This window comes from Salvelinus alpinus, chromosome 21 (assembly GCF_045679555.1).
Source record: "Salvelinus alpinus chromosome 21, SLU_Salpinus.1, whole genome shotgun sequence".
NCBI classification, from domain to species: Eukaryota; Metazoa; Chordata; class Actinopteri; order Salmoniformes; family Salmonidae; genus Salvelinus; species Salvelinus alpinus.
This window is the reverse complement of record NC_092106.1, coordinates 5,712,957-5,737,518: the sequence shown is the minus strand read 5'-3', so window position 1 is coordinate 5,737,518 and position 24,562 is coordinate 5,712,957. Positions and strand designations below refer to the sequence as shown.

General features: G+C 46.4%; 1 protein-coding gene across 1 annotated transcript in view; it reads right to left on the bottom strand.

Moving 5' to 3' along the window:
* The window catches only part of LOC139547665 (protein jagged-1b-like), a 41,282-nt gene that overhangs the window by 5,606 nt on the left and 11,114 nt on the right, over positions 1-24,562 (bottom strand). Inside the window, exons 3-9 of the mRNA XM_071356646.1 lie at positions 13,496-13,553; positions 7,921-8,175; positions 7,065-7,125; positions 6,810-6,940; positions 5,475-5,594; positions 5,173-5,286; positions 2,495-2,608 (exon numbers count right to left, since the gene is read on the bottom strand). Of these exons, the coding sequence (XP_071212747.1) occupies positions 2,495-2,608; positions 5,173-5,286; positions 5,475-5,594; positions 6,810-6,940; positions 7,065-7,125; positions 7,921-8,175; positions 13,496-13,553 (853 nt within the window). The remainder of the gene's footprint in view (positions 1-2,494; positions 2,609-5,172; positions 5,287-5,474; positions 5,595-6,809; positions 6,941-7,064; positions 7,126-7,920; positions 8,176-13,495; positions 13,554-24,562) is intronic.

Genomic DNA, 24,562 nt, shown 5'->3' with positions numbered 1-24,562 from the left:
TTCAATTATTATGTTTAAATATAACCTTTAATTAACTAGGCAAGTCAGTTAAAACTTCTTGTCAATAGGGGGGCGCTGTTTTCACTTTGGAAAAAATCGTGCCCAATTTAAACGGCCTCGTACACTGTTCTAGATCATACAATATGCATATTATTATTACTATTGGATAGAAAACACTCTGAAGTTTCTAAAACTGTTTGAATTATATCTGTGAGTAAAACAGAACTCATTTGGCAGCAAACTTCCATACAGGAAATTAAAAATCTGAAAACGAGGCTCTGTTTCAGGGCCTGCCTATTCAACTGGCTTTTATTTATCGATATGTATGCACTTCATACGCCTTCCACTAGATGTCAACAGGCAGTGGAAGGTGGAATGGGGTGTCTAGCTTTATCTGAGGCCGAACAAGAGCTTTTGGAGTGACAGGTCCGGTATTTTCTTTGTCTTCGACGGCGCACGAGGGACCTCGACATTGTCTTCTGAAAAGCGTTCGGTATACACGGCGAATATCTCCGGCTCTGATTTTATTTGATACATATGATAATAACATCATAAAGTAGGTTTTTTAACAGTTTATTCAACGTTTATTGGGACTTTTGGAGTTTTCCGTTCTTTGCGCCAAGAGAGGATGGAAATGTTAGCAACCTTGGCTAGCATTGTGGCGCGAATTCGACAGAAGAAATGGACATTCTAAAACCAAACAACGATTTATTCTGGAAATAGGACTCCTTCTACAACATTCTGATGGAAGCTCAGCAAAAGTAAGACAACATTTATGATGTTATTCCGTATTTCTGTGTAATATGTTGATGCCTATTCTCCGCCGTGTTGGTGAGCGCTGTCTCACAATAACCCAAGCTGTATGTTGTGGTAAAGTTATTTAAAAAAATCTAACACAGCGGTTGCATTAAGAACCAGTGTATCTTTCATTTGCCATACAACAAGTATTTTTTATGTAAAGTTTATGATGAGTTCTTTGGTCAGATTAGGTGAGTGTCCAAAATATCTCCGGACATTCTGGGGAAATGTTGCTACGTATTCACAATGTATAACCACGATTTGCAGCTCTAAATATGCACATTTTCGAACAAAACATAAATGTATTGTATAACATGATGTCTGTCATGACTGTCATCTGATGAAGTTGTCCAAAGGTTAGTGATTAATTTGATATCTATTGCTGGTTTTTGCGAAAGCTACCTTTGCGGTGAATAAATGCGTTTGTGTGTTTGGCTATTGTGGTAAGCTAATATAATTCTATATTGTGTTTTCGCTGTAAAACACTTAAAAAATCGGAAATATTGGCTGGATTCACAAGATGTTTATCTTTCATTTGCTGTACACCATGTATTTTTCATAAATGTTTTATGATGAGTATTTATGTATTTCACGTTGCTCTCTGTAATTATTCTGGCTGCTTTGGTGCTATTTTTGATGGTGGCTGCAATGTAAAACTATGATTTATACCTCAAATATGCACATTTTCGAACAGAACATAAATGTATTGTATAACATGTTATAAGACTGTCATCTGATGAAGTTGTTTCTTGGTTAGTGACTAATTTTATCTCTATTTTGTCGGTTTTGTGAAAGCTACCTTTGCGGTGGAAACATGGTGAAAATATGCGGTTGTGTGTTTGGCTATTGTGGTTAGCTAATAGAAATACATATTGTGTTTTCGCTGTAAAACATTTAAAAAATCGGAAATGATGGCTGGATTCACAAGATGTTTATCTTTCATTTGCTGTATTGGACTTGTGATTTCATGAAAATTATATTATATGATATCCCTGTCCCGTTAGGCTAGGCTATGCTAGTCAGCTTTTTTGATGAGGAGGATCCCGGATCCGGGAGGGTGATGAAGTAGAACACATTCTTAATTACATTGACGGCCTACCGGGGAACAGTGGGTTAACTGCCTTGTTCGGGAGCAGAATGACAGATTTTTACCTTGTCAGTTCAATTCAGTTAACCCAATTGTCAGTTCAATTGTCAGTTCAATTCAATCTAGCAACCTTTCGGTTACTGGTCCAACACTCTAACCACGAGGCTACATGCCACGGACACTATGAGCCCCCATCCTCTGTGTGTGTGTGTGTGTGTATGTGTGTGTGTGTGTGTGTGTGTGTGTGTGTGTGTGTGTGTGTGTGTGTGTGTGTGTGTGTGTGTGTGTGTGTGTGTGTGTGTGTGTGTGTGTGTGTGTGTGTGTGTGTGTGAGCGTGCGTGCGCTCGTTTAACTTGATTTGATACAAAGCCTCTACTGAAGTATCATCTGTCATTAGAACTAATATGCATCAGGGCTTTGGGGAATTTCTTCTGAATATGAGAGTGCTTGGGGGGTAATGGACACAGTGTAACATTGTACGCATACTGAGTTTGATCTGGTGACTGGATTCTCTAGCTTGAAGTGCTTTGTGTGGATATACCGACGTATCTATACAGAAGAGGTTTCTCTTCTAGGTTACTAGTGTTCCATAGCGTCCTTCTCACTGACCTAGTCGGCAGGTTCTGCCAGTCCAGCCGGGGGGGCAGAGGCACTGGAACCTCTCCGGAGACTCCTGGCACGTTGCTCCGCGCCCACACGGTTTTGAGTCACACTGCCGCACCACTAAAAGGAGACAGAAATCATTTCATCAACCAGTTAAATCATTTGATTATACGGCCAACAATAAAAGAACCAGTGAACATGAATCAACCAAACAATCAAACAATTTATCAACCAACCAATTGTCAAGTCTGCGTGTTCAACGTGATTCGTACTTACCCTCATTTTCTAGAAATGTTTTTCCTATTATTGCTTGTTTTATGTGGTTGTTTCATCGTTCTTATTTGCACGCATAACGAGTCGTTCTAGATTGGAGTGTCTGCTAAAAAATGACTAGAATATAAATGTAAAAATGTCTGTGCACTTGTACGTTGCGTGTGTTAGCGACACATGTGCATGTGTGAGTGTGTGTGTTAGCGATACATGTGCATGTGTGTGTGTGTGTGTGTGTGTGTGTGTTCCTAGTTGTTCTGTCGGTATGCGAATGCTCCTGCGGGCCGTGTTTTCATTCCCCTATTCTCTTGCTCTGGTTCCTGAGCAAACACTGATAAATAAAATCATCTGCCGCGCATTGTTCACACCTCACCGGATCTCCTAAGCTCGCTTTCCCATCCAGAGATAGACGGATAGGGGAGCGAGAGATAGGGAAAGAGAGAGAGAAAGAGGGAGAGGGGAGAGGAAGGAGCAGCCACGCCTCGTTCCACTACTCTGGAGAGGAATTCAAAAACAGAGAAAAAGGGGAGACAAATATAGAGAGAATGGGTAGAAAGCAGAGGCTGGGAAGGAGGAAGTGAGAGAGAAAGCGTCAGTGAGAAAGAGAGCGGTAGGTCGGGTGAACCCATAGGCTAACATGGCATATTTGTACAGTACGGCAGTCATCGTTTCTCCATGCACAGCCACTGTAAGCGCACATTTCTCATCTGTCGTACTCTCTCTCTCTCGTAACCTTTCCAATTTACCTAACCCTACAGTCATACCAGTTTCCATGGTCCTGACCCCAGCCCTGCACAGTAACCCAATTCAAAGCCACCGCAGCGCAGGGGGAAAGTCAATAACAAACAAAGTACCCTCTAATTAATGTTCAATATATAAATCACGTCGAAGAACAGAGCCGTGTTGTGGTTCCCGACATCCATGCCCTAAAACTCGAAACGATAGTCTGTCCCCCAGAGAGTGTGTGTGTGTGTGTGTGTGTGTGTGTGTGTGTGTGTGTGTGTGTGTGTGTGTGTGTGTGTGTGTGTGTGTGTGTGTGTGTGTGTGTGTGTGTGTGTGTGTGTGTGTGTGTGTGTGTGTGTGTGTGTGTGTGTGTGTGTGTGACTTCATGCTCCCACCCAGTGACAAACAGTAGATAGATAGTTCAACTGTAAGCCATGTTGTCAACAAACTCTCCGTAAATAATAGCATTCTAATTGGTATCACAACTGCAATGTAATTGCCTTGAGAATTTTCATTTCAACATGGTGTCCATTGAGAGCGAGAGAGAGACAGAGAGAGAGAGAGCGACAGACAGACTAAATTGCCTTCTTTCTTTGAGCACAGCCAGACTCTCATACTTTCCCACACACTTTAAAGGAAAATAAGCAGCGATACAGACAGGGAGGGAGGGAGGGAGGGAGGGAGGGAGGGAGGGAGGGATAGAGTACATGTGGACCCCTCCCCCCTTCCCATTTGTGACTCGGGGCTACGGTTCCCCTCTGTCCTCACCGAGGGAAGGAGATCACCTGTGACACCGTCACTCACCATAGTGAACAAACATGGGGGTGAAACGAGAGACAGTGGAACGCTGCATGTTTATCCAGACATCTCTTAGATACCCAGACGTAAAATGAATCATCTGCTTAATGGCAAATATTATATTATTATTATACATGATTATATTATCGTACGCTGTGTGACTGCTTCACACACACACATAAACACACACACACACGAGAGATCGCTAGATCTTCGAATCAGAGGCAGGACCAGAGTGGCACTGTAATCCACCTAAACATTTGTGACCTCAATGCCCCCCCCCGTAACGATGAAGTGGAACATTCTCCAAGCTGTGTGGGCCCCTGTTAACTTGTGGGAAGAAGGGGGAAGGCAGACAGGGGTGATTGGTATTCTAACGAAAGGCCAAGTGCCCATCTTACCTTAAATGCTTAAGCCTGTTAGCTAATTGGCTATGTGGGAATCTCTGGCGAAGGTCAAAATATATCCCCACCGCTCCTCATTTACCCTAAACACACCCCATGTTAACATGCGCAGCTTAGCAAGCTCTACCTGTTTTGAAGGGACACGGACAGGGACACACACATACTAGACTCATAGAATGGGTCCTGGGTGCCGTGACTGTACTGATGTGGGCTACTTATGTGAGTCACACACTAACACGCTCAGGGAAGAACACTCTCTTTCTCTGACACACATAACAACTGTGGGGGGGGGGGGGGGGGGGCATGGACGACCCCATGTTGTTCATGTGTTTGTGGTGTAATGAATTATATCTGCATCTGATTACTGCGTTGTTTGTGTTCTGTGTAAATTAGTCTCATCCTGGACACTGATTAGAATCTGGGCATTGGCTCTGCTCCAATCACAACCAATCCTGGGTAATCTCAGCCGTGCTGATTGGCGCTAATTACCGTCTGCGCAGGTGTGTCCGGTCCAGTTGTCCGCACAGACACAGCTGAAACCTGACGGGTCCTCCGCACAGGTGGCCCCGTTCACACAGGGGGAGGAGAGGCATGCATGCTCCACTGAGGAACGGCAGGAGAGAGGGAGAGACGGGGGAAGGGAGAAGGAGAGAGAGAGAGAAGTCAAACTCAAAAGCAAGGCAAATTCAATCATGAATCTGGTCGCTAACTGCCCATGTGCTAGAAGTTCATTCATGCTGATATTATTCTCCGAATTCTATGCAGAAATACTGCCGAAGTAACGAACTCACCGATATCACAGTTGCGCCCGCGGAAGCCCTCTTGGCACTCACACTTGTACTCGTTAGGCTCTGTGTTGGAACAGGTGCCCCCGTTCTTACAGGGCTGGTGGGTACCGCAGTAGTTCAGATCTGAGAGGTAAAGGGAGGTGGGGGAGATGGCAAGGGGGGGAGAGAGAGGCAGCGAGAAAGAGTGGGAATGGGTAGAGTGGAGGGGGAGAGTGGGGTAGGAATAGAATGAGGGATGGAGGGATGACAAGAAAGAGAAAAAAGAAGGGAGAGAGAAAATGTTACATGGCAGTTGAAATGGTAAGAAACGTGACAGAGAGGGAACGGGGGGAGGAAATAAAATTATTTCTCTCCACTCTATATCTTTTCCCGTGTCCTTGATCCGTCTGGTCTCAGAAGCACAGAGCGACAATGCTACATTAGTGCGAACACGCACACACGCACACACACACACACACACACACACACACACACACACACACACACACACACACACACACACACACACACACACACACACACACACACACACACACAGAACAAGGCGTTTTGCGGCAGTCGACACCGAGGCGTCCTCATAAGAAACATAACATAAAACTGATGAAAAGAGAAGGCACACACACACACACACACACACACACACACATACACTCCCCCCAGAGTGAGTGAGTGAGTGAATAGAGGTCGGTGTGGTGTGGTACAGGAGAGAAGCTGCCTGCCTGGGGCCTGTGTGTGGGCCCTGAGCATGAAGGAGGGCAGCCAGATTAAAGCCCTACTTTCTAATGATCTCTCTCTCTCTCTCTCTCTCTCTCTCTCTCTCTCTGCCGTGTTCAGCTCTCTTTGTGACTGAGCCTCTTCACAGACGACCTGAATGGAGGGACAGGGAGAGACTCAGTACCCCACCTAGCTAAGCAGGACCCACCCCAGCCCAGCTCACATTCACTTTACCCAAGGCTATCGCCTTTCCCCTCACAATGCTCCGCTGCTGGCCCCTCGTGTGGCTCCCAGGGGCTCCCACACTGGGACTCAGGGCAACGTTGGGGAGATGTTTGTACAATGTTTCGGTAATGTTGTGGGAAGGGTTTTAGGGTTATTGAAGAGTTACTAGAGTGCCCAGAGGGAGTTGTCTTATCTTATATAGGTGATTAGGGGGCTGTGCCTGGGTAAGGACGTGAACCACACCTGTCAACACTCACTCTCTCACTCACTCACTCACTCTCTCACTCACAGGAAAACAGACTGACGCACAAGCACTCTCAAAGCACGACTTGTTCCGATCGATAGTCGACTCTTCTTGAGACACAAGTTAGTGCTCCACAAACTCACACAAAAACTCACCTTTGTTACACAGCAGGCCTCCCCAGTTGACGTCACACACACACTGCCAGGGTTCAACGCAGCTGCCATAGTCGCAGCCTGGGAACGTGACACACTGGTCACACAGAGCACCCTGATAGCCATAGTGACACCTACGAGCACAGAGGGAGAGGGAGAGAGGGAGGTGTTTGTTTTGCAGGCTTTAAAGAGAGGTGAGGTACAGGGAAGTCTATAATAATAAATGTACATTTCGACAGCAAGGAGGAGCGGACTCACTTGCATTCTCCAGGCACAGTGCAGGAGCCATGGATCTGGTGACACCCCTGTCTGCACACCGCTGTAACACAACACACACACAACATTACATCACCGTTTGTCAGGTCAGAGACAGCCCTATAGACATTACAGACGCCACTCAACACAGTCACTACGTACCGACCAAGAGTACAAAACAACACTCTCACCAAAGGAGCACAACACACAGAACCGCAACAGTACACAGCATCATCGACGTCAGGGAGGGTAGTTACCATTTACGGTAACGTTCGGTGCTCTCCACACTCTACACCCTCTATGTCTCTCTGGGGACAAACTTCACTAACGTCTCTCAACAAATGATGCCACTTCCTGTATTTGTCCAGTCCAATCAGCACCGTGCTGAGGCGGAAGTGAGATGGGACTGAGGAGCGCGGTAGCGGGAGGGAGGGAGTGCCACAGGATGTCATTACTCCAGGCTCATATCCTCCATAGTTTCCGCCATAATTTCCTCGATTTAGTCTCACCTCAGCAAGGCTGCTGCTTCAGGTCAGAGGTCGGAGTGGGAGGTCGCCTTAATGATGATTCACAGGCCGGGAATCATGGCGATAATGTGACTTTATAAATAAACTGTCAAGACATTTTCGGGGTTAAGGGGATTTTACAGGCTTGATGGTTATTACCTTGGGTATTACCTTGGCATAACGTAGCAACAATAGGAATTGACATACGTAGGCTAAGGCCACATTAGAAGCATGTTCTATCAGCTTCCACTGTCCTCTAAGAGTTGCTGAAGGTCCTCTTCACTACTGGAAGTCCAACAGAATATCAGACACACGAACACACCCTTGTCCACCACCAGGTAGCCATCACTCACCTTCTTGACACTCCGGTCCGGTCCAGCCCTCCTTGCAGACCTTGATGCCGCCGAGGTCACAGCCAAAGTGTCCGAAGAAGTCGTCCCGGGGCCGGCAGAGCTTGTTGCAGAAGGGGCCGTAGTAGTTGGAGTCACAGCGGTACCGGAGGCGGTACTCCAGGCTGAGCGTGCGCCCGTGGTGACGGTACGTCTGCCACTGCTCCCCGGGATTCAACATGGAGGACAGGAGGACACGCTCGATCAGACCAGCCTGACCTGAAGGAGAGAGCGAGACGGGGATAGAGGTAGAAAGAGACAGAGAGAGAGAGAGAGGGAGAGAGACACAGAAATGGAGAGAGAGTTAGATTTGCCCTGAGAGAAAGACAGTAGAGAAGAGACCGTGTTTAGGTAAAGACAGAAACTAAAGGGAAGAGAGAGAACGAAAAGGGACAGAGGCTCTCACCACCCTGCGTGGTGGTGACATGTTGCGAGAGCTACTGATGAGGAGGCGATGACAGGGTGAGGGCAGACATGGTAGACCGGACAGGGTGAGGGCAGAGGTGGTAGCCAGGGGACAGGGTGAGGGTGAAGGTCCAGAGAGGGCACAGATGGAACAGAGTTTGGGTGGTGACATGGTGAGAGAGCTGCTGACCCGAGGGGGGACTTACCAGAGGGTCTGTCATCTCCACCTCGGTTATAATCCCCCCTGACAGGGTATTAGCCCACACAAAGCACTGTGTGTGTGTGTGTGTGTGTGTGTGTGTGTGTGTGTGTGTGTGTGTGTGTGTGTGTGTGTGTGTGTGTGTGTGTGTGTGTGTGTGTGTGTGTGTGTGTGTGTGTGTGTGTGTGTGCGTGTGAGGGAGAGGGAATGTGTGTATATGAGAGAGCGGGACAGTGTACTGTGTGGATGTGTATTTAAAAGGCGGGGAGATGGTGCTAGAGATAGAGAAAGAGAGAATGATGGGCCTAAGAGAGAGAGAGCGAGAGAGAGAGACAGAGAGAGAGAGAGAGAGAGAGAGAGAGAGAGAGAGAGAGAGAGAGAGAGAGAGATAATAACACACATAACAAAACTCCTGTTGGAGGGATGAGATCATCTGGGTTTGAAACAAAAGAATGAAAACAGGGGCACATATTGGCTAGTGTGTGTGTGTGTGAGAGAGAGTGTATTAGGGAGAGGGGGTTGAAAGGGGAGAGGGAACACAGCGGACACTAAGGGTGTTGTTATCCCAGCTACACCCCCCCCCCCCCCCCCCATTCTCCACACGTGCGGGCGTGTGTGTGCGTGTGTTTCGTTGAAGCTCTTGAACTTACTGCTACAGCAGCACATGTTTTTCCATTACTTTTACACCTCTGATGAGTCCAACAGCTAATTTGATCGCCCACGGTAAAGTGCTCTACCAGAGAGAGAGTCAGAGAGAGAGAGAGTGAGAAAGTCTGTATGAGAGTATGCAGTATGACTGTCCCGTTAACGTGATGAGATGGGCACCGTTACAACAGGAACAGACGGAGAGAGAGGTCTCAGTGGGGAAGAACAGACACGCACACACACACACACACACACACACACACACACACACACACACACACACACACACACACACACACACACACACACACACACACACACACACACACACACACAAACACGGATCATGTCAGTGGGCAGGAGAGGAAATCTAATCTCACTATAATCTTGTGATTGTGTCCCACTGCTCCGTATTGGATCTGAAGTGTTTGTCCTTGACGGTGTGTAAGAACACACACTGCGCGGGGGGATAAAGCCTCTTTCTACCTTTCAAATCACCTGGGCCAACAAATCGATGAATAGACTGATACAAGTGAATACATCAACGCACAAACACCTTGATATGTGTTCCCAAACACACATTAAAGACAGTGTAGGGGGAGAAAGACAAAGGAAGAGGGAGAGAAAGTGAGAGAGAGACAGACAGAGAGAGAGAAAGAGAAAGTGAGAGAAAGAGAGAGTGACAGAGAGAAAAAGAGACAGAAAGAAAGGGAGAGAGAGAGAGCGACAGTGAGACAAAGAGACAAGAGAGACAGAGAGAAAGAGAGTGACAGAGAGAAAGAGAGAAAAGGAGAGAGAAAGAAAGAAAGGGAGAGAGAGAGAGAGCGCGACAGTGAGACAAAGAGACAGAGAGACAGAGAGAAAGAGAGAGTGACAGAGAGAAAGAGAGAAAAAGAGAGAGAAAGAAAGGGAGAGAGAGAGAGAGTGACAGTGAGACAGAGAGACAGAGAGAGAGTGGGGGGCAGTTAAAAAAAATATATATATATATTGTTCACATAAAAAAGAGAGAAAGAGAGAGAATCATCGGGGAACACAACTAGCTCCATTCCAAAGAGTTGATGAAGGTCATTGATGTTTTACAGCGTCGTCACTGTGTTCTCCGTCTCTGTCCAAGGACTCCGTGGCTCTGTGTTAGACAGCTACATTACAGTGTTGTAATCCATCCTGATTAGAGCTAGTCGGCCCTGACTAGGATGTCTGCGATGGGTTTGAGCTGATCTAAGCTGGGAGCCGGGAAAGGGGCTTTAAACCCAATGTGTAAAAATACAGAATCTTTCAGGAGCTCAGGAGAACGAGGGATGGCGCAAACAAGGCGTACAACTGGAGCTGAAGGGCAGAGGGAAAGAGAGATGGAGGGAAGGGGAAAAAGAGAGGGAGAAGGAGGAAGAGGAGGAGGTCTGTGGTTTGGTTCCCAGCCTCTCATTATCTCTCCACTCATCTTTTGGCTGAGTCTGTCTGCAGCCTTTTGCTGGGCAGGAGGGGGCAGAGGAACAAGGGAGACAGGGGGAGAGGATGAAAGGGAAGGGCTGGGGAACGAGAGGAATGAGAAAGGATGGGTGCATCTTTGTGTTTGTGTGTCTTAGTGAGCATGTAATGAGAATTGAAGGGTGCGTTTTAGCGTTTTTGTTACGTTGCAGCTTAATTCTAACAAGTATTACATCGTTTTTTCCCCTCGTCAATCTACTACACACACAACCCCATAACGACGAGGCAAAAACAGGTTTTTATACATTTTTGCTAATTTATCAAAAATAAAAGAGACTGAAATATCAAATGCACATAAGTATTCAGACTGTTTACTCAGTACTTTGTTGAAGCACCTTTGGCAGTGATTACAACATCGAGGCTTCTTGAGTATGACGCTACAAGCTTGGCACAACTGTATTTGGGGAGTTTCTCCCATTCTTCTCTGCAGATCCTTTCAAGCTCTGGCAGGTTGGATGGGGAGCGTCGCTGCACAGCTATTTTCAGGTCTCTCCAGAGATGTTCGATCGGGTTCAAGTCCGGGCTCTGGCTGGGCCACTCAAGGACATTCAGAGACTTGTCCGGAAGCCACTCCTGCATTCCCTTGGCTGTGTGCTTAGGTTCGTTGTCCTGTTGGAAGGTGAACCTTCGCCCCAGTCTGAGGTCCTGAGCGCTCTGGAACAGGTTTTCATCAAGGATCTCTCTATATTTTGCTCTGTTCATCTTTCCCTCGATCCTGAATAGTCTCCCAGTCCCTGCTGCTGAAAAACATCCCCACAGCATGATGCTGCCACCACCATGCTTCACAGTAGGGATGGAGCCAGGTTTCCTCCAGACGTGATGTTTGGTGTTCAGGTCAAAGAGTTCAATCTTGGTTTCATCATACCAGAGAATCTTGTTTCTCATGGTCTGAGAGTCTTTAGGTGCCTTTTGGCAAACTCCAAGCGGGATGTCATGTGCCTTTTACTGAGGAGTGGCTTCCGTCTGACCACTCTACCATAAAGGCCTGATTGGTGGAGTGCTGCAGAGATGGTTGTCCTTCTGGAAGGTTCTCCCATCTCCACAGAGGAACTCTAGAGCTCTGTCAGAGTGACCTTCGGGTTCTTGGTCACCTCCCTGACCAAGGCCCTTCTCCCCCGATTACTCAGTTTGGCTGGGCGGCCAGCTCTAGGAAGAGTCTTGGTGGTTCCAAACTTCTTCCATTTAAGAATGATGGAGGCCACTGTGTTCTTGGGGACCTCAATGCTGTAGAATTTCTTTGGTGCCTCAACAAAATCCAGTATAGGACCTCTACGGACAATTCCTTCAACCTTGGGTTTTCTCTGACACGCTCTGTCAACTGTGGGACCTTATATAAACAGGTGTGTGCCTTTCCAAATCATATCCAATCAATTGAATTTACCACAGATGGACTCCAACCAAGTTGTAGAAACATCTCAAGGATGATCAATGGAAACAGGATGCACCTGAGCTCACTACCGAGTTCTAAAGTACCTCTGGCAGCAACATCAGCACAAAAACTGTTTGTCGGGAGCTTCATGAAATGGGTTTCCATGGCCGAGCAGCCGCACACAAACCTAAGATCACCATGCGCAATGCCAAGCGTTGGCTGGAGTGGTGTAAAGCTCATCGCCATTGGAGCAGTGGAAACGCGTTCTCTGGAGTGATGAAACACGCTTCACCATCTGGCAGTCCGACGGACGAATCTGGGTTTGGCGGATGCCAGGAGAACACTACCATAGTGCCAACTGTAAAGTTTGGTGGAGGAGGAATAATGGTCTGGGACTGTTTTTCATAGTTCGGGCTAGGCCCCTTAGTTCCAGGGAAGGGAAATCTTAACGCTACAGCATACAATGACATTCTAGACCATTCTGTGCTTCCGACTTTGTGGCAACAGTTTGGGGAAGGCCCTTTCCTGTTTCAGCATTCCAATGTCCCTGTGTTTCTAAGCAAAGGGAGACCAACTCCATATTAATGCCCATGATTTTGGAATGAGATGTTCGAAGAGCAGGTGTCCACATACTTTTGGTCATGTAGTGTGTCTGTCTGTTTTTAGAGAATGCTGCTCACATTCCCTATAATGCAGATTTCTCTGATTATGAGCAGAAACAAGGAGCGGAGTGTGAAATTAAAGGGTCTGACTGGGAGACCTCAGAAACACTGACACACACGTACAGGCACAATTCGAAACGCACACACACACACACACACACACACAGACACGTAAAAGCATACAGATTTGCTGCACTACATCTCCCCTGCACATCGACACACATTCAAAACAGACACATACTGGTTGTGCCTCCTTTTCGAGACAGCAAGGGGACCCAGTGAGGACAGAGGGGAACCATAGCCCCGGGTCACAAACGGGAAGGGGGAGGGGGCCACATGCACTCTATGTCCCTCTCCCTCCCTCCCTCCCTCCCTCCCTCCCTCCCTCCCTCCCTCCCTCCCTCCCTCCCTCCCTCCCTCCCTCCCTCCCTCCCTCCCTCCCTCCCTCTTCCTCGCTCGCTCGCTCCCTCCCTCCCTCCCTCCCTCCCTGTATCACAGCTTATTTTCCTTTAAAGTGTGTGGGAAAGTATGAGAGTCTGGCTGTGCTCAAAGAAAGAAGGCAATTTAGTCTGTCTGTCGCTCTCTCTGCTTCTCTCTCTCTCTCTCTCACACACACACACACACACACACACACACACACACACACACACACACACACACACACACACACACACACACACACACACACACACACACACACACACACACACACACACACACACACACACACACACACAGACACACACGCTGTGGAAATTCTCTCTCCAGCCTTACCTGATTCTGATGTTTCGTTGTCATGGTCCAGAGCCTCTAACACCAAGGAGAAAGATTTCTGTGGACAAAGAGAGAGAACAAGGTTCAGTCAATTCAGCTTCATCTACGTATGTAGTTCTGATACAAATAGATTTGTCACAAAGTTCTTAGCAACAATCTGGCATAAACACCCCGAAGAGCTAGCCAAGAACATGTAGCAGCTCACAGAAGGACTACTGATGAAACGAAACAAATACAACCTTGCAACCTCACAGTGGGAAGACGAATGTCGTTTTTTACTCACTCCGGAAACGTTCATAAAATCCATATAGCAGTAGGGCTGTGACGGTCATTGGATTTTGGATGACAGTAATTGGCCAGCCAAATGACCGTGGTCATCGTAATAACAGTTGGAAAAGCAACAAAAAAGAAATAAATAATAATATATACAAAAAAGAAATGATCTGACACACATTTCCTCCTCCTCTCCTGACTGCATGTATAGAAATAGAATGAATAGAACGTGCGTCCCCATTCTAGTCAATGATGGCATAATGGGTGGACTGGCTGCCATTGCAAGTGTACCCATAGTGAAACACCCCACTCCTTAATTTTTTCCTGGTTACATTACAGTCAATGAACAAAGTAGACCATACTCAGATACTACCGCATTGGAGAGACAGCCCGGAACTGATTATTTTTGTTTCAAAGGTAAACGGCCGGAGTGAACTATCTTAACTTATCCACCATCTTTGGCCATGGGAGCAAAGCAGGAAGTAAAAGCGGGAAGTGTACCTATCAATATGTGCTGTGATTTGTTGATTCCACTCAACTGACATTACAAAAAAAACATTCCATTGCATGTGCCACATCAGTTAACACAATTTGAATGAACATTCTACATTTCAGCAAGGAGCAGCAAAGTTTCAAAGAGTCCATTTTTTCAGCTGAAACGGACTCAACCGCACGAATGCCAAGCTGTTCTGTCTTCAGGATATATATACGGTCTCTGAATGTCCTTGAGTGGCCCAGCCAGAGCCCGGACTTGAACCTCATCGAACATCTCTGGAGAGACCTGAAAATAGCTGTGCAGCAACGCACCCCATCCAACCTGACAGAGCTTGAGAGGATCTGCAGAGAAAAATGGGAGATACTCCCCAAATACAGGTGTGCCAAGCTTGTAGCGTCATTCCCAAGAAGACTCGAGGCTGTAATCGCTGCCAAAGGCGCTTCAACAAAGTACTGAGTAAAAAGTCTGAATACTTATGTAAATGTAATATTTCCGTTTTTTATTTGTAATAAATTTGCTGACATTTCTAAAAAACTGTTTTTGCTTTGTCATTATGGGCTATTGTGTGTAGATTGATGAGGGGGGGAAATGATTTAATCCATTTTAGAATAAGGCTATAATATAACAAAATGTGGAAAAGGTGAAGGGGTCGGAATACTTACCCGAATGCACTGTATATACAGTGCCCTCCATAATTATTGGGACAGTGACATTTTTTTCTTCTTCTTTTGGCTCTATACTCAAAAAGTTTGGATTTGAAATCAAACCATGACTATTAGGTTAAAGTGCAGACTGCTTTAAGTTGAGGGTATTTTATCCATATTGGGTGAAATGACAGCACTTTTTGTCCATAGTCCCCACATTTTTGGGAACCAAAAGTATTGGGACAAATTCAGTTATCTGTATTAAAGTAGTAAAAAGTTTAGTATTCGGTCCCATATTCATACCGCGCTATGACTACATCAAGCTTGTGACTCTACACATTTGTTGGATGCTTTTGTTGTGTTTCGGTTGTGTTTCAGATTATTTTGTGCCCAATAGAAATGAATGGTAAACAATATATTGCGTCATTTTGGAGTCACTTTTATTGTAAATAAGAATAGAATATGTTTCTAAACACTTCTACTCTAATGTGGATGCACCATGATTACGTATAATCCTGAATTAAATGTGAATATTGATGAGTGAGAAAGTTACAGACGCACAAATATCATACCCCCAAGACATCCAAACCTCATCATTACAAAAACAGAGGAGGTTAGCAGAGGAGGTTAGCAGCCCTATATAGAAGCACTGATGTGTTATGCCAAACTAGGCTACCCCAAGGGAGCCATGTCACCCACATCTACGGAGCATTCTGGCAACTCTGCCAGGCCCTTAAGGACAGGGAGGAGGTTTGCATCTTTCCTATTTTCCAGATCATAGATTTAATAGGACTGGGCCCATATCCACAAAGTTTTGTTCAGAGTAGGAGTGCTGATCTGGGATCAGTTTAGCCTTTTAGATCATAACAAATCATGTTATATGAACAGATCCTAGATCAGCACGGCCCCAGGTATGCTTGTATGATACGACAGAGTGGCGTGAACCATTAGGAATTCAGCACCTTAAAAAAGCAGCAACACAGAGAGAGAGACAGAGAGACAGAGACAGAGAGAGTTAGAGTGAGAGAGAGTACTGTATAGACCACTACATATGGCTACAACAGGGCCTGTACAGAAGACAGGGACAAACAGCAGAGATCTTACGAATTTGGATTTACTGAGATACCCGACTCAGGGGAGATAAGGAGGACAGATGTTTTTGGTTGTTTTTGTTTTTATAGACATGGGTCTGAATTATTCAGCAATGAATAATTCAGACCCATATCCCCCCTTTCTCCATCCCTCCTCTCGCTCTCTCTCTCCAAAACACCCCAGCAGCTGCCATGCAAATCACCCCGCCATGCATTGTGGGTAGGGTGTCCTCCTAAAGGGCTGCATGGATGTGCAGTCACGACTCTGCCCTAAGGGCCCACCGCCGAGGCGATGATTGGAGCGGGGGATGGAGAGATGGAGGATGGAAGGTGAGTTTAGACGGAAGAAAAGAGGGCGGGATGTAAGATAAAAGATAGTAAGTGAGCCGAGAGTAAATTATATGTATAAGAATGACGGGAGGGATGGAGGGAGGAGGGAGTAGGTGTAAAAATGTACAAATATGTAGAGGGTAGTTTATTAGAGGTTGGAAAAGACATTCAGGAGTGGGGAGGGGAAGGATGAAGGGCGGGGAAGGTGCACAGGAGTGTAGACGCTGAGGGCGTGTGTGCGTGTGCGTGTGTGTGTGCGTTCATGCATGCGTGTGCGACCTGAGGTGAGGAAAGACAGAGAAGATGAGAGGTTGGGCATTGAATAAATAGGTAGGTGAGCTTCAGACCGACCATAGAGACATTCAGGAGAATACACTGGGAAGCAAGGGAGAGTACAGATACAGGATGAAGAGAGAAAGGGAGGATGGAATTCTAGGATGGAAGAGGAAAAGAGCATGGAAATGTGTGACAGCGTGAGGAGTGAGGTCAGGAGACTGGGGATGAAGAAGGTGCATTGGAGAAACTGTAGGACAACGGGGTCACAGCATAATAGACAGGTAAACAAGAGGTGGGGAGGAAGAGGTGAGGGGAGGTGAGGATGTGTAGAGTGGAGAGCAGTGCCAAGACACGCACGCACACACACACACACACACACACACACACACACACACACACACACACACACACACACACACACACACACACACACACACACACACACACACACACACACACACACACACACACACGCACACACACACACACACACACACACACACACCGCAGATTAGAGAAGGGGAGTGAGACATCCCTCAGCCTACTTGAGTGTTTTTCACTCCACTATCTTTACCTATGGTGTTTACAATCCACCCCCATTAACACACAGACACACACAGTGGTAGCCCGCATTAGTCAGAGTGCTAATGAGCCATCGAGACCTCCCAGAGTGCAAGCAGGGTGTTTGTGGCTCGGGATGATGGCCCATTTGGATTCGTTGATGTTTGTCATTTCTCAGAACATTGGAAAATCATTATAGACTAGTGCGTGGACAGTGGCAAATTAGAATTGAAGAACAGTGACCGCTCTACCTATTCTATTTCTATAGGGGGGCGGGACTCGGGAGGGGTGATTATGGGCGGAAGTCATCACCGGTTTGGACATCCTGTCGGAAGACTTCTGGGTAGGGAATTACACAGTGTCCAATACACACACACCGCTACCTCAGTGTTGGCGTGCACCCAGGCTACTAGCTAAGTACACCTTTCTCACCCCCTTTCTCTCCTTATCTCTCTCTCAATTCAATGAAATTCTCAGGGTTATATTGGCATGAGAAACATATGTTTACGTCGCCAAAGCCAGTGGAATAGATCATAAACAAAAGTGAAATAAACAATCAGAAATGAACAGTTAACACTACACTCACAAATGTTCCAAAGGCATAGAGACATTTCAAATGTCATATTATCTCTCTCCCTCTGTTCTCCTACCGCTGTCCCGCCCCTCCCCTGTCCTCCCCAACCATCCCCCGTTCTCCCCCAACCATCCCCCGTCCTTCCCCAACCATCCCCCGTTCTCCCCCACCCCGTACCTGCTCCCATGTCAGCAGCTGGCTACGACCTAAGGGAGGGCCCATATGAGCAGTGGTGGAAAAAGTACCCAATTGTCATACTAGAGTAAAAGTATAGATACCTTAATAGAAAGTTACTCAAGTAAAAGTAAAAGTCACCCAGTAAAATGCTACTTGAGTAAAAGTATTTGGTTCTAAATATACTTAAGTATCAAAAGTAAATGTAATTGCTAAAATATACTTAAGTATCAAAAGTAAATGTAATTGCTAAAATATTCTTAAGTATCAACAGTAAAAGTAAAAGTATAAATCATTTCAAATTCCTTCTTTTAAGCAAAGCAGGTGGCACCATTTTCTTCTTTGGAAAAATGTATGGATAGCCAGGGGCACACTCCAACACTCAGACATCATTTACAAAAGATGCATTTGTGTTTAGTGAGTCCGCCAGATCTGAGGCAGAAGGGATGACCATGTGTTGTCTCGATAAGTGCGTGAATTGGCCCATTTTCCTGTCCTTCTAAGCATTCAAAATCTAACGAGTACTTTTGGGTGTCAGGTAAAATGTACGGAGTAAAAAGTACCTTATTTTCCTTAGGAATGTAGTGAAGTAAAAGTCAAAGTCAAAAATATAAATAGGAAAAGTAAAGTACAGATACCACCAAAAATGACTTAAGTAGTACTTTAAAATATTTTTACTTAAGAACTTTACACCACTGCATATGACACACACACACACACACACACACACACACACACACACACACACACACACACACACACACACACACACACACACACACACACACACACACACACACACACACACACACACACACACACACACAGCACACGTCCACGCAGAGCCCAGGTCACACACAGCCAGGTGACACACGCACTCAGGAAGGGTGTACCATTGACCAAACCTTTTGCTAAAGCTGGGGTCACACCCCCGGGGACCAGAGTAACCATGGTTACTCATTATGACATCTGTACACTGTAATTTCATTCATTTTGTGCAATATTTGATTCATTGTTCTTTTATTGCTACTGGGCATTTCCATGTAAAAGGACCCATGAGCACCAACATGTGAAGTTTATAGGAGCGTGTCAAAGGAAAGCTAAGAGTATATATCTTTTTGGGGATTAATTAAGGCATTTATTTTTCTACCATTTTCCATCCTAAAAATAAGCAAGAAGCAAAAGATTAGATTTCTGGTCAAACAGATGGAAAAGGTGTTTTAGAAAACATCTACCGGACAAGTTTTTAAAGCTATTAGAAATATATCCAAACGACAGTACGCAATAGAGTACAGAAAAGAAAAGTAGAGTTCAGTACACAGTAGAGCACACTAGAGTTGAGTACACTGTAACTGAACTCTACTGTACTCTACATTTTTGTCATTTAGCAGAACCTCTCATCCAGAGCGACTTAACAGGAGCAATTAGGGTTAAAGTGCCTTGCTCAAGGACACAGCGAGTACTCTACTCTAATCTACTGTGCTGTACTTTGATGTCCAAACATAGGAAATATAGACGTCTATGATTGCTTTAGATTTGGTCCTGTCTGGAACAACCAAATGTTTTTTTATGGGGGGGGCAGAGCTCATTAAAATAATATTCCGTGTGTAGAATAATGCCCAAATACGCAAAGGAGAATATTGAATATTTATACCTTTGTGTACCTATTTAGAATACATCGCCATGAAGAGAATGACATTCATATATAATTATTATTCATCAGGGACCCTTCATGAAATTCCATTACCATGTGTAAATCCACTTCACCTACTGTAATCCAATAACCAAAATAGATTTTTTCAAAGTCAAGGTGTCGTGTTATAGCTGAGAGCCCATTCTTTCTGCAGACATTCAGAGCAGATATTTAACAAAGTTCTTGGAAAACATCAACAACAAAAAACGGAGGTTAGATTTGACCAAAATTCTTGTTACCAAACTTTGCATCTGCACTGTTCTTCCAGTGAATGTGTTTTGGTAAAAAAAAAAAATGTACAATTGTTTAAAGTAGTCATTGTGCATAGAGTTGTATGGTTAGTTCAACTTTAAAATCAATGTTTTTAGTTTGGCCACACATTTTAAGTAAAAAAATCAGCGTCTCGATTCCGTTACCGTGGAATTGTCCAATTGTTTGATGTGAACCGTGCTATAAAGATCATTATCAAAAACCGTATCGCATTACTTTCCAATAATGCGATACTACAAAACAGATACGCTGTCCAACACACTTCAAAATGTAATCTATCAGTCACGCAAAAAACACAGATATGCAAATCAGATGCACAGAAGCATACCAACATTTTAACAAACAAGTATACACACAACAATAGGTCAAATATAAGCACCAACCAAATCATTGTTATTATTATTAAACCACAATAGTCTGCTATTAAATACATGCTGCGAATACATACACCCCTAGCACCCACACATATATCCACTCACTCTCTCACACACTGACAGAAACATACAAACACACTTTTGACGCATGATATTTCCCTCTCTCCTTATCACTCAACCCTGCAGTTCCACCAAAACAGGCTGGCTCCACTCTATCTCTTACAAGTCTGGTTAGAAATACACAGATACGTTGCTAAGGTTGCTACGTTAAAAAAAAACAGGCCTGAGTGAGTACACGGTGAGTGTGTGTGTGTGCGCCTGCGTGTGTGTGCGTGTGCGTTTATGACCAGAGAGAGAGGAAATTAAACAACAATAATGAGACACATGGCCACTGACTGTGGTGATTTTAGCATGTAAATCTTGGTGGGGAAAACCTCTCAAAAATGTTTTATGCATGCAAGTAAAGCCCCTACACAACACTAAACAATACACGAATTGCACTATAACGGTGACAAACGGTGCTGACAAACTGTTAGGGCCTACGTAAAGCTGTCCCAACAGCAGAGTCCCAACAGCAGTCCCAACACCTCACCACTGCTACACCTGGCTATCAGTGGAGTTGCTAGACCACGATGAGACAAGGACATCCCGGCCGGCCAAACCCTCCCCTAACCCGGATGACGCTGGGCCAATTGTGCGCCGTCCCATGGGTCTCCCGGTCACAGCCGGCTGTGACACAGCCTGGCATCGAACCCGGGGCTGCAGTGGCGCCTCAGCACTCATTGTTCAATTTGAGATTTCCAACTTGTTGTGTAATGTTTATGTCCAATGGCCGATGAGCACCGATACGTTTTATCTATCATTTTTCTTCTTATGACAAGGATTGAAAAGGATTTGCCAGTAGATTGCCGACTTGATGCACAATGATGACTGATTGTCTAGCTTGCTAGCTAAGGATGTTGTTGACATGATCAGTCCAATCAAAGCTAAGGTAGGTATAACATGATTTGACGTCATTTTATCTGTGGCCAATGACCTTGAGCCTTGTTGAATGGGCACTTCTAATGTAACTCTATGGCAGCACCCAAGGGGCTTGAATTTTCAAGCTCTACCCGTAGATTTTGCTGTGACGTAGTGTCCCCATGAGTGACAGAACACTGAGCCAATCACGGCTCTGCCCCACCTGCACCTGAAAGACGCGTCGCCACTGGCCACTGATGATATAAGCGACACTGACCATAATACAGTGATATTTTGCCTGTTTGTCACCCAAACAACAACACCGTGATTTGTTTTACTATTTGGGACAATAATAGCAGAAGGGATGACAGAGCCGGGGAGTGACGTGGATGTTGTTCCACGTCTGAGAGCATGGTGTACCTGTGTGAGTGTGTATTTGTGTGTTTGTCAGGGTGGAATGTCGCTGTGGGAGTGTGTGTGGGAGTGCAGTGTTGTCTGGTGTGTGTGTGTGCGTTGACTACCACAGTGTGTTTTGTGTGTGTTATTTCATAGTTCATAGTTGTGTGTGTGTGTGTGTGTGCGTGTGTGCGTGTGTGCCTGCGTGTGTGTGTGTGTGTGTGTGTGTGTGTGTCATGTAGCGATGAGGAGTGGGCTCAAAGTGTATCACGGCAGTGAATTGAGAGGCTGGAAGGAACCATTAAAACACTTTATAATTGAAGTTGATTCGTTCAAGAGGACACTCAACGGCTTTCCTAACTCCACGATTTCCTCTGGAAAACTTCCATGGAATGTCTGTCATCTCTTGCAGAACTGTCATTTATTTCATCTTTTCTTAAACCACTGTTCTGGGAGCAATTTGCTAATTTTACCACTCGTAAACCTCTCCATCCGCAAAAAGTCTGAGGTTGATGTTGCTGTGGGCTGGAAGGACGATGGGGCCTTTTTCCATTTGGACATACCACAGCTCCACAGCTCCAGGTCTCCACAGTTATGCCCTCGTTGACCACTCTTCTTAACAGCCTGTGTTAGCATGGAGAGAGAACGAGTGGGAGTTCCCAAAACAAGACGCAATAACAACAAGGAAATTAAACAGTCATAAATCGTTGGAAACTGTCTGATTGTTTCTCCCCCTCTTCCCCTCCAGTCTACCATAAATAAAACAAGGCTTGAGTTAATGACACCCAGACAGATGCCCATGTATGCCCACAATCCTAACCCTCCACATTCCTTTTCCTCAAAGCTCATGGAGCCAGGTGTGCCCCTCTCTCCATTTCTCCCTGATAGGCGCTCTCTCTTCCTTTCTCTCTCTCTCTTTCTGTCTCTCTCTGCTGTCTCTTTTGTCCCTCTCACTCCATTTCTGATGGGCATTATGACCCCCCCCAACACCCCCCTCCCGTCACTCTCCACCTCTCTCTGAGCCCTCAGACATGGGCAGGGTAGGATATCCCGGCTGAGCCAGGCTGTACAAACACAGCTCTACGACAGGAAGGACTCCCAACCCTGAGAGAGGAATTTCCCCTGCACACACACGCATACCCACGCACAAACATGCAAAAGTGCACATGATAAATATGATGGTCAAAACTATCAACTATAACAGTATTCTCTCTCGCTCCCTCTCTCTCTCTCTCTCTCTTTCTCTCCATCACCCCGTGCTCTACCATCTACGTGAGCAGCACACCAATCATTCTGCTACCAGGCCCATTACTATCATAACCCCTCTCTCATACAGATGACACCACTCTCATGGAGTATCACTAGCCCAACTGTAATTATAGACACACACACACTAACACACACACTAACACACACTTGCACACACACACACATGTCCCTTCAGTGACAGTGTTGTCATGACAGCGGTGCTTGAAGCTGGATACGATGGCTTGCACCACACCAGCAACACCCGAATGGAATCACAGTAACAGTGGGCCCATCCTTATTCCCTATATAGTGCACTATACCCTATGGACCCTGGACAAAAGTAGTGCACTACATCCAGAAAATAGGGTGCCATTTGAAACCTGTAACCTAGAACAGACATGGACTAGCCCCACCCTGCTGGCATCCACCCCACCCTGCTGCCATCCACCCCACCCTGCTGCCATCCACCCCACCCTGCTGCCATCCACTCCACCCTGCTGCCATCCACCCCACCCTGCTGGCATCCACCCCACCCTGCTGGCATCCACCCCACCCTGCTGCCATCCACCCCACCCTGCTGCCATCCACTCCACCCTGCTGCCATCCACCCCACCCTGCTGGCATCCACCCCACCCTGCTGCCATCCACCCCACCCTGCTGCCATCCACCCCACCCTGCTGCCATCCACTCCACCCTGCTGCCATCCACCCCACCCTGCTGCCATCCACTCCATCCACTCCACCCTGCTGCCATCCATCCCACCCTGCTGGCATCCACCCCACCCTGCTGCCATCCACCCCACCCTGCTTCCATCCACCCCACCCTGCTGCCATCCACTCCACCCTGCTGCCATCCACCCCACCCTGCTGCCATCCACTCCATCCACTCCACCCTGCTGCCATCCATCCCACCCTGCTGGCATCCACCCCACCCTGCTGCCATCCACTCCATCCATCCCACCCTGCTGCCATCCACTCCACCCTGCTGCCATCCACTCCACCCTGCTGCCATCCACCCCACCCTGCTGCCATCCACCCCACCCTGCTGCCATCCACCCCACCCTGCTGCCGCGTGATCCCGTCCCTCCTCTGTTCCTTTATGCTCTCCATCTTTTTGTTTTCCTTTCATTCAGGACATGATTAGTATCAGACTCTTCATCCCCCCATTCCACCTCTCCTCCTCTGTCTCTTTGAGTCACATTCTTAGCGGGTTAATTGGCTTGACAAAGTTATGTGATTCCAGGCTACTTCAAACGCTCTGAAACAACATAGCCCTCGCGGCATGGCATGTTTCCTCCCTGACCCCCCCCCCCCCCCTTTCTAGCCTCATCTCCCCCCATCGTGTCCCTCTCGCCTCCCCGGCCCACAACGAGATGCCCCCTTTGGCTTCCGCAGGAAATTACCTCGTCTGGTCACCGGTTGCTAAACATCCACATTTGTGGTCTTTAGTGTGAGGCATGGCTAGTGAGAAAGTAGGTATAGGGATGGATGTGTGTGTATGTGTGTGTGTGTGTGTGTATGTGTGTGTGTGCGTCTGGATGGCCTCTCAAAATTCTCCTGTTTCTACTTTCTCAGTAAACCGGATTCAAGGCTGGTGGAGAGAGAAAAACTGTCCATCCCAGAAATAAAGACAAATACACGCAAGTACACACCCAACACACACGTACACGCTCTCTTTTCGGCAAAGATGAGATATCAGGTTAGTGTG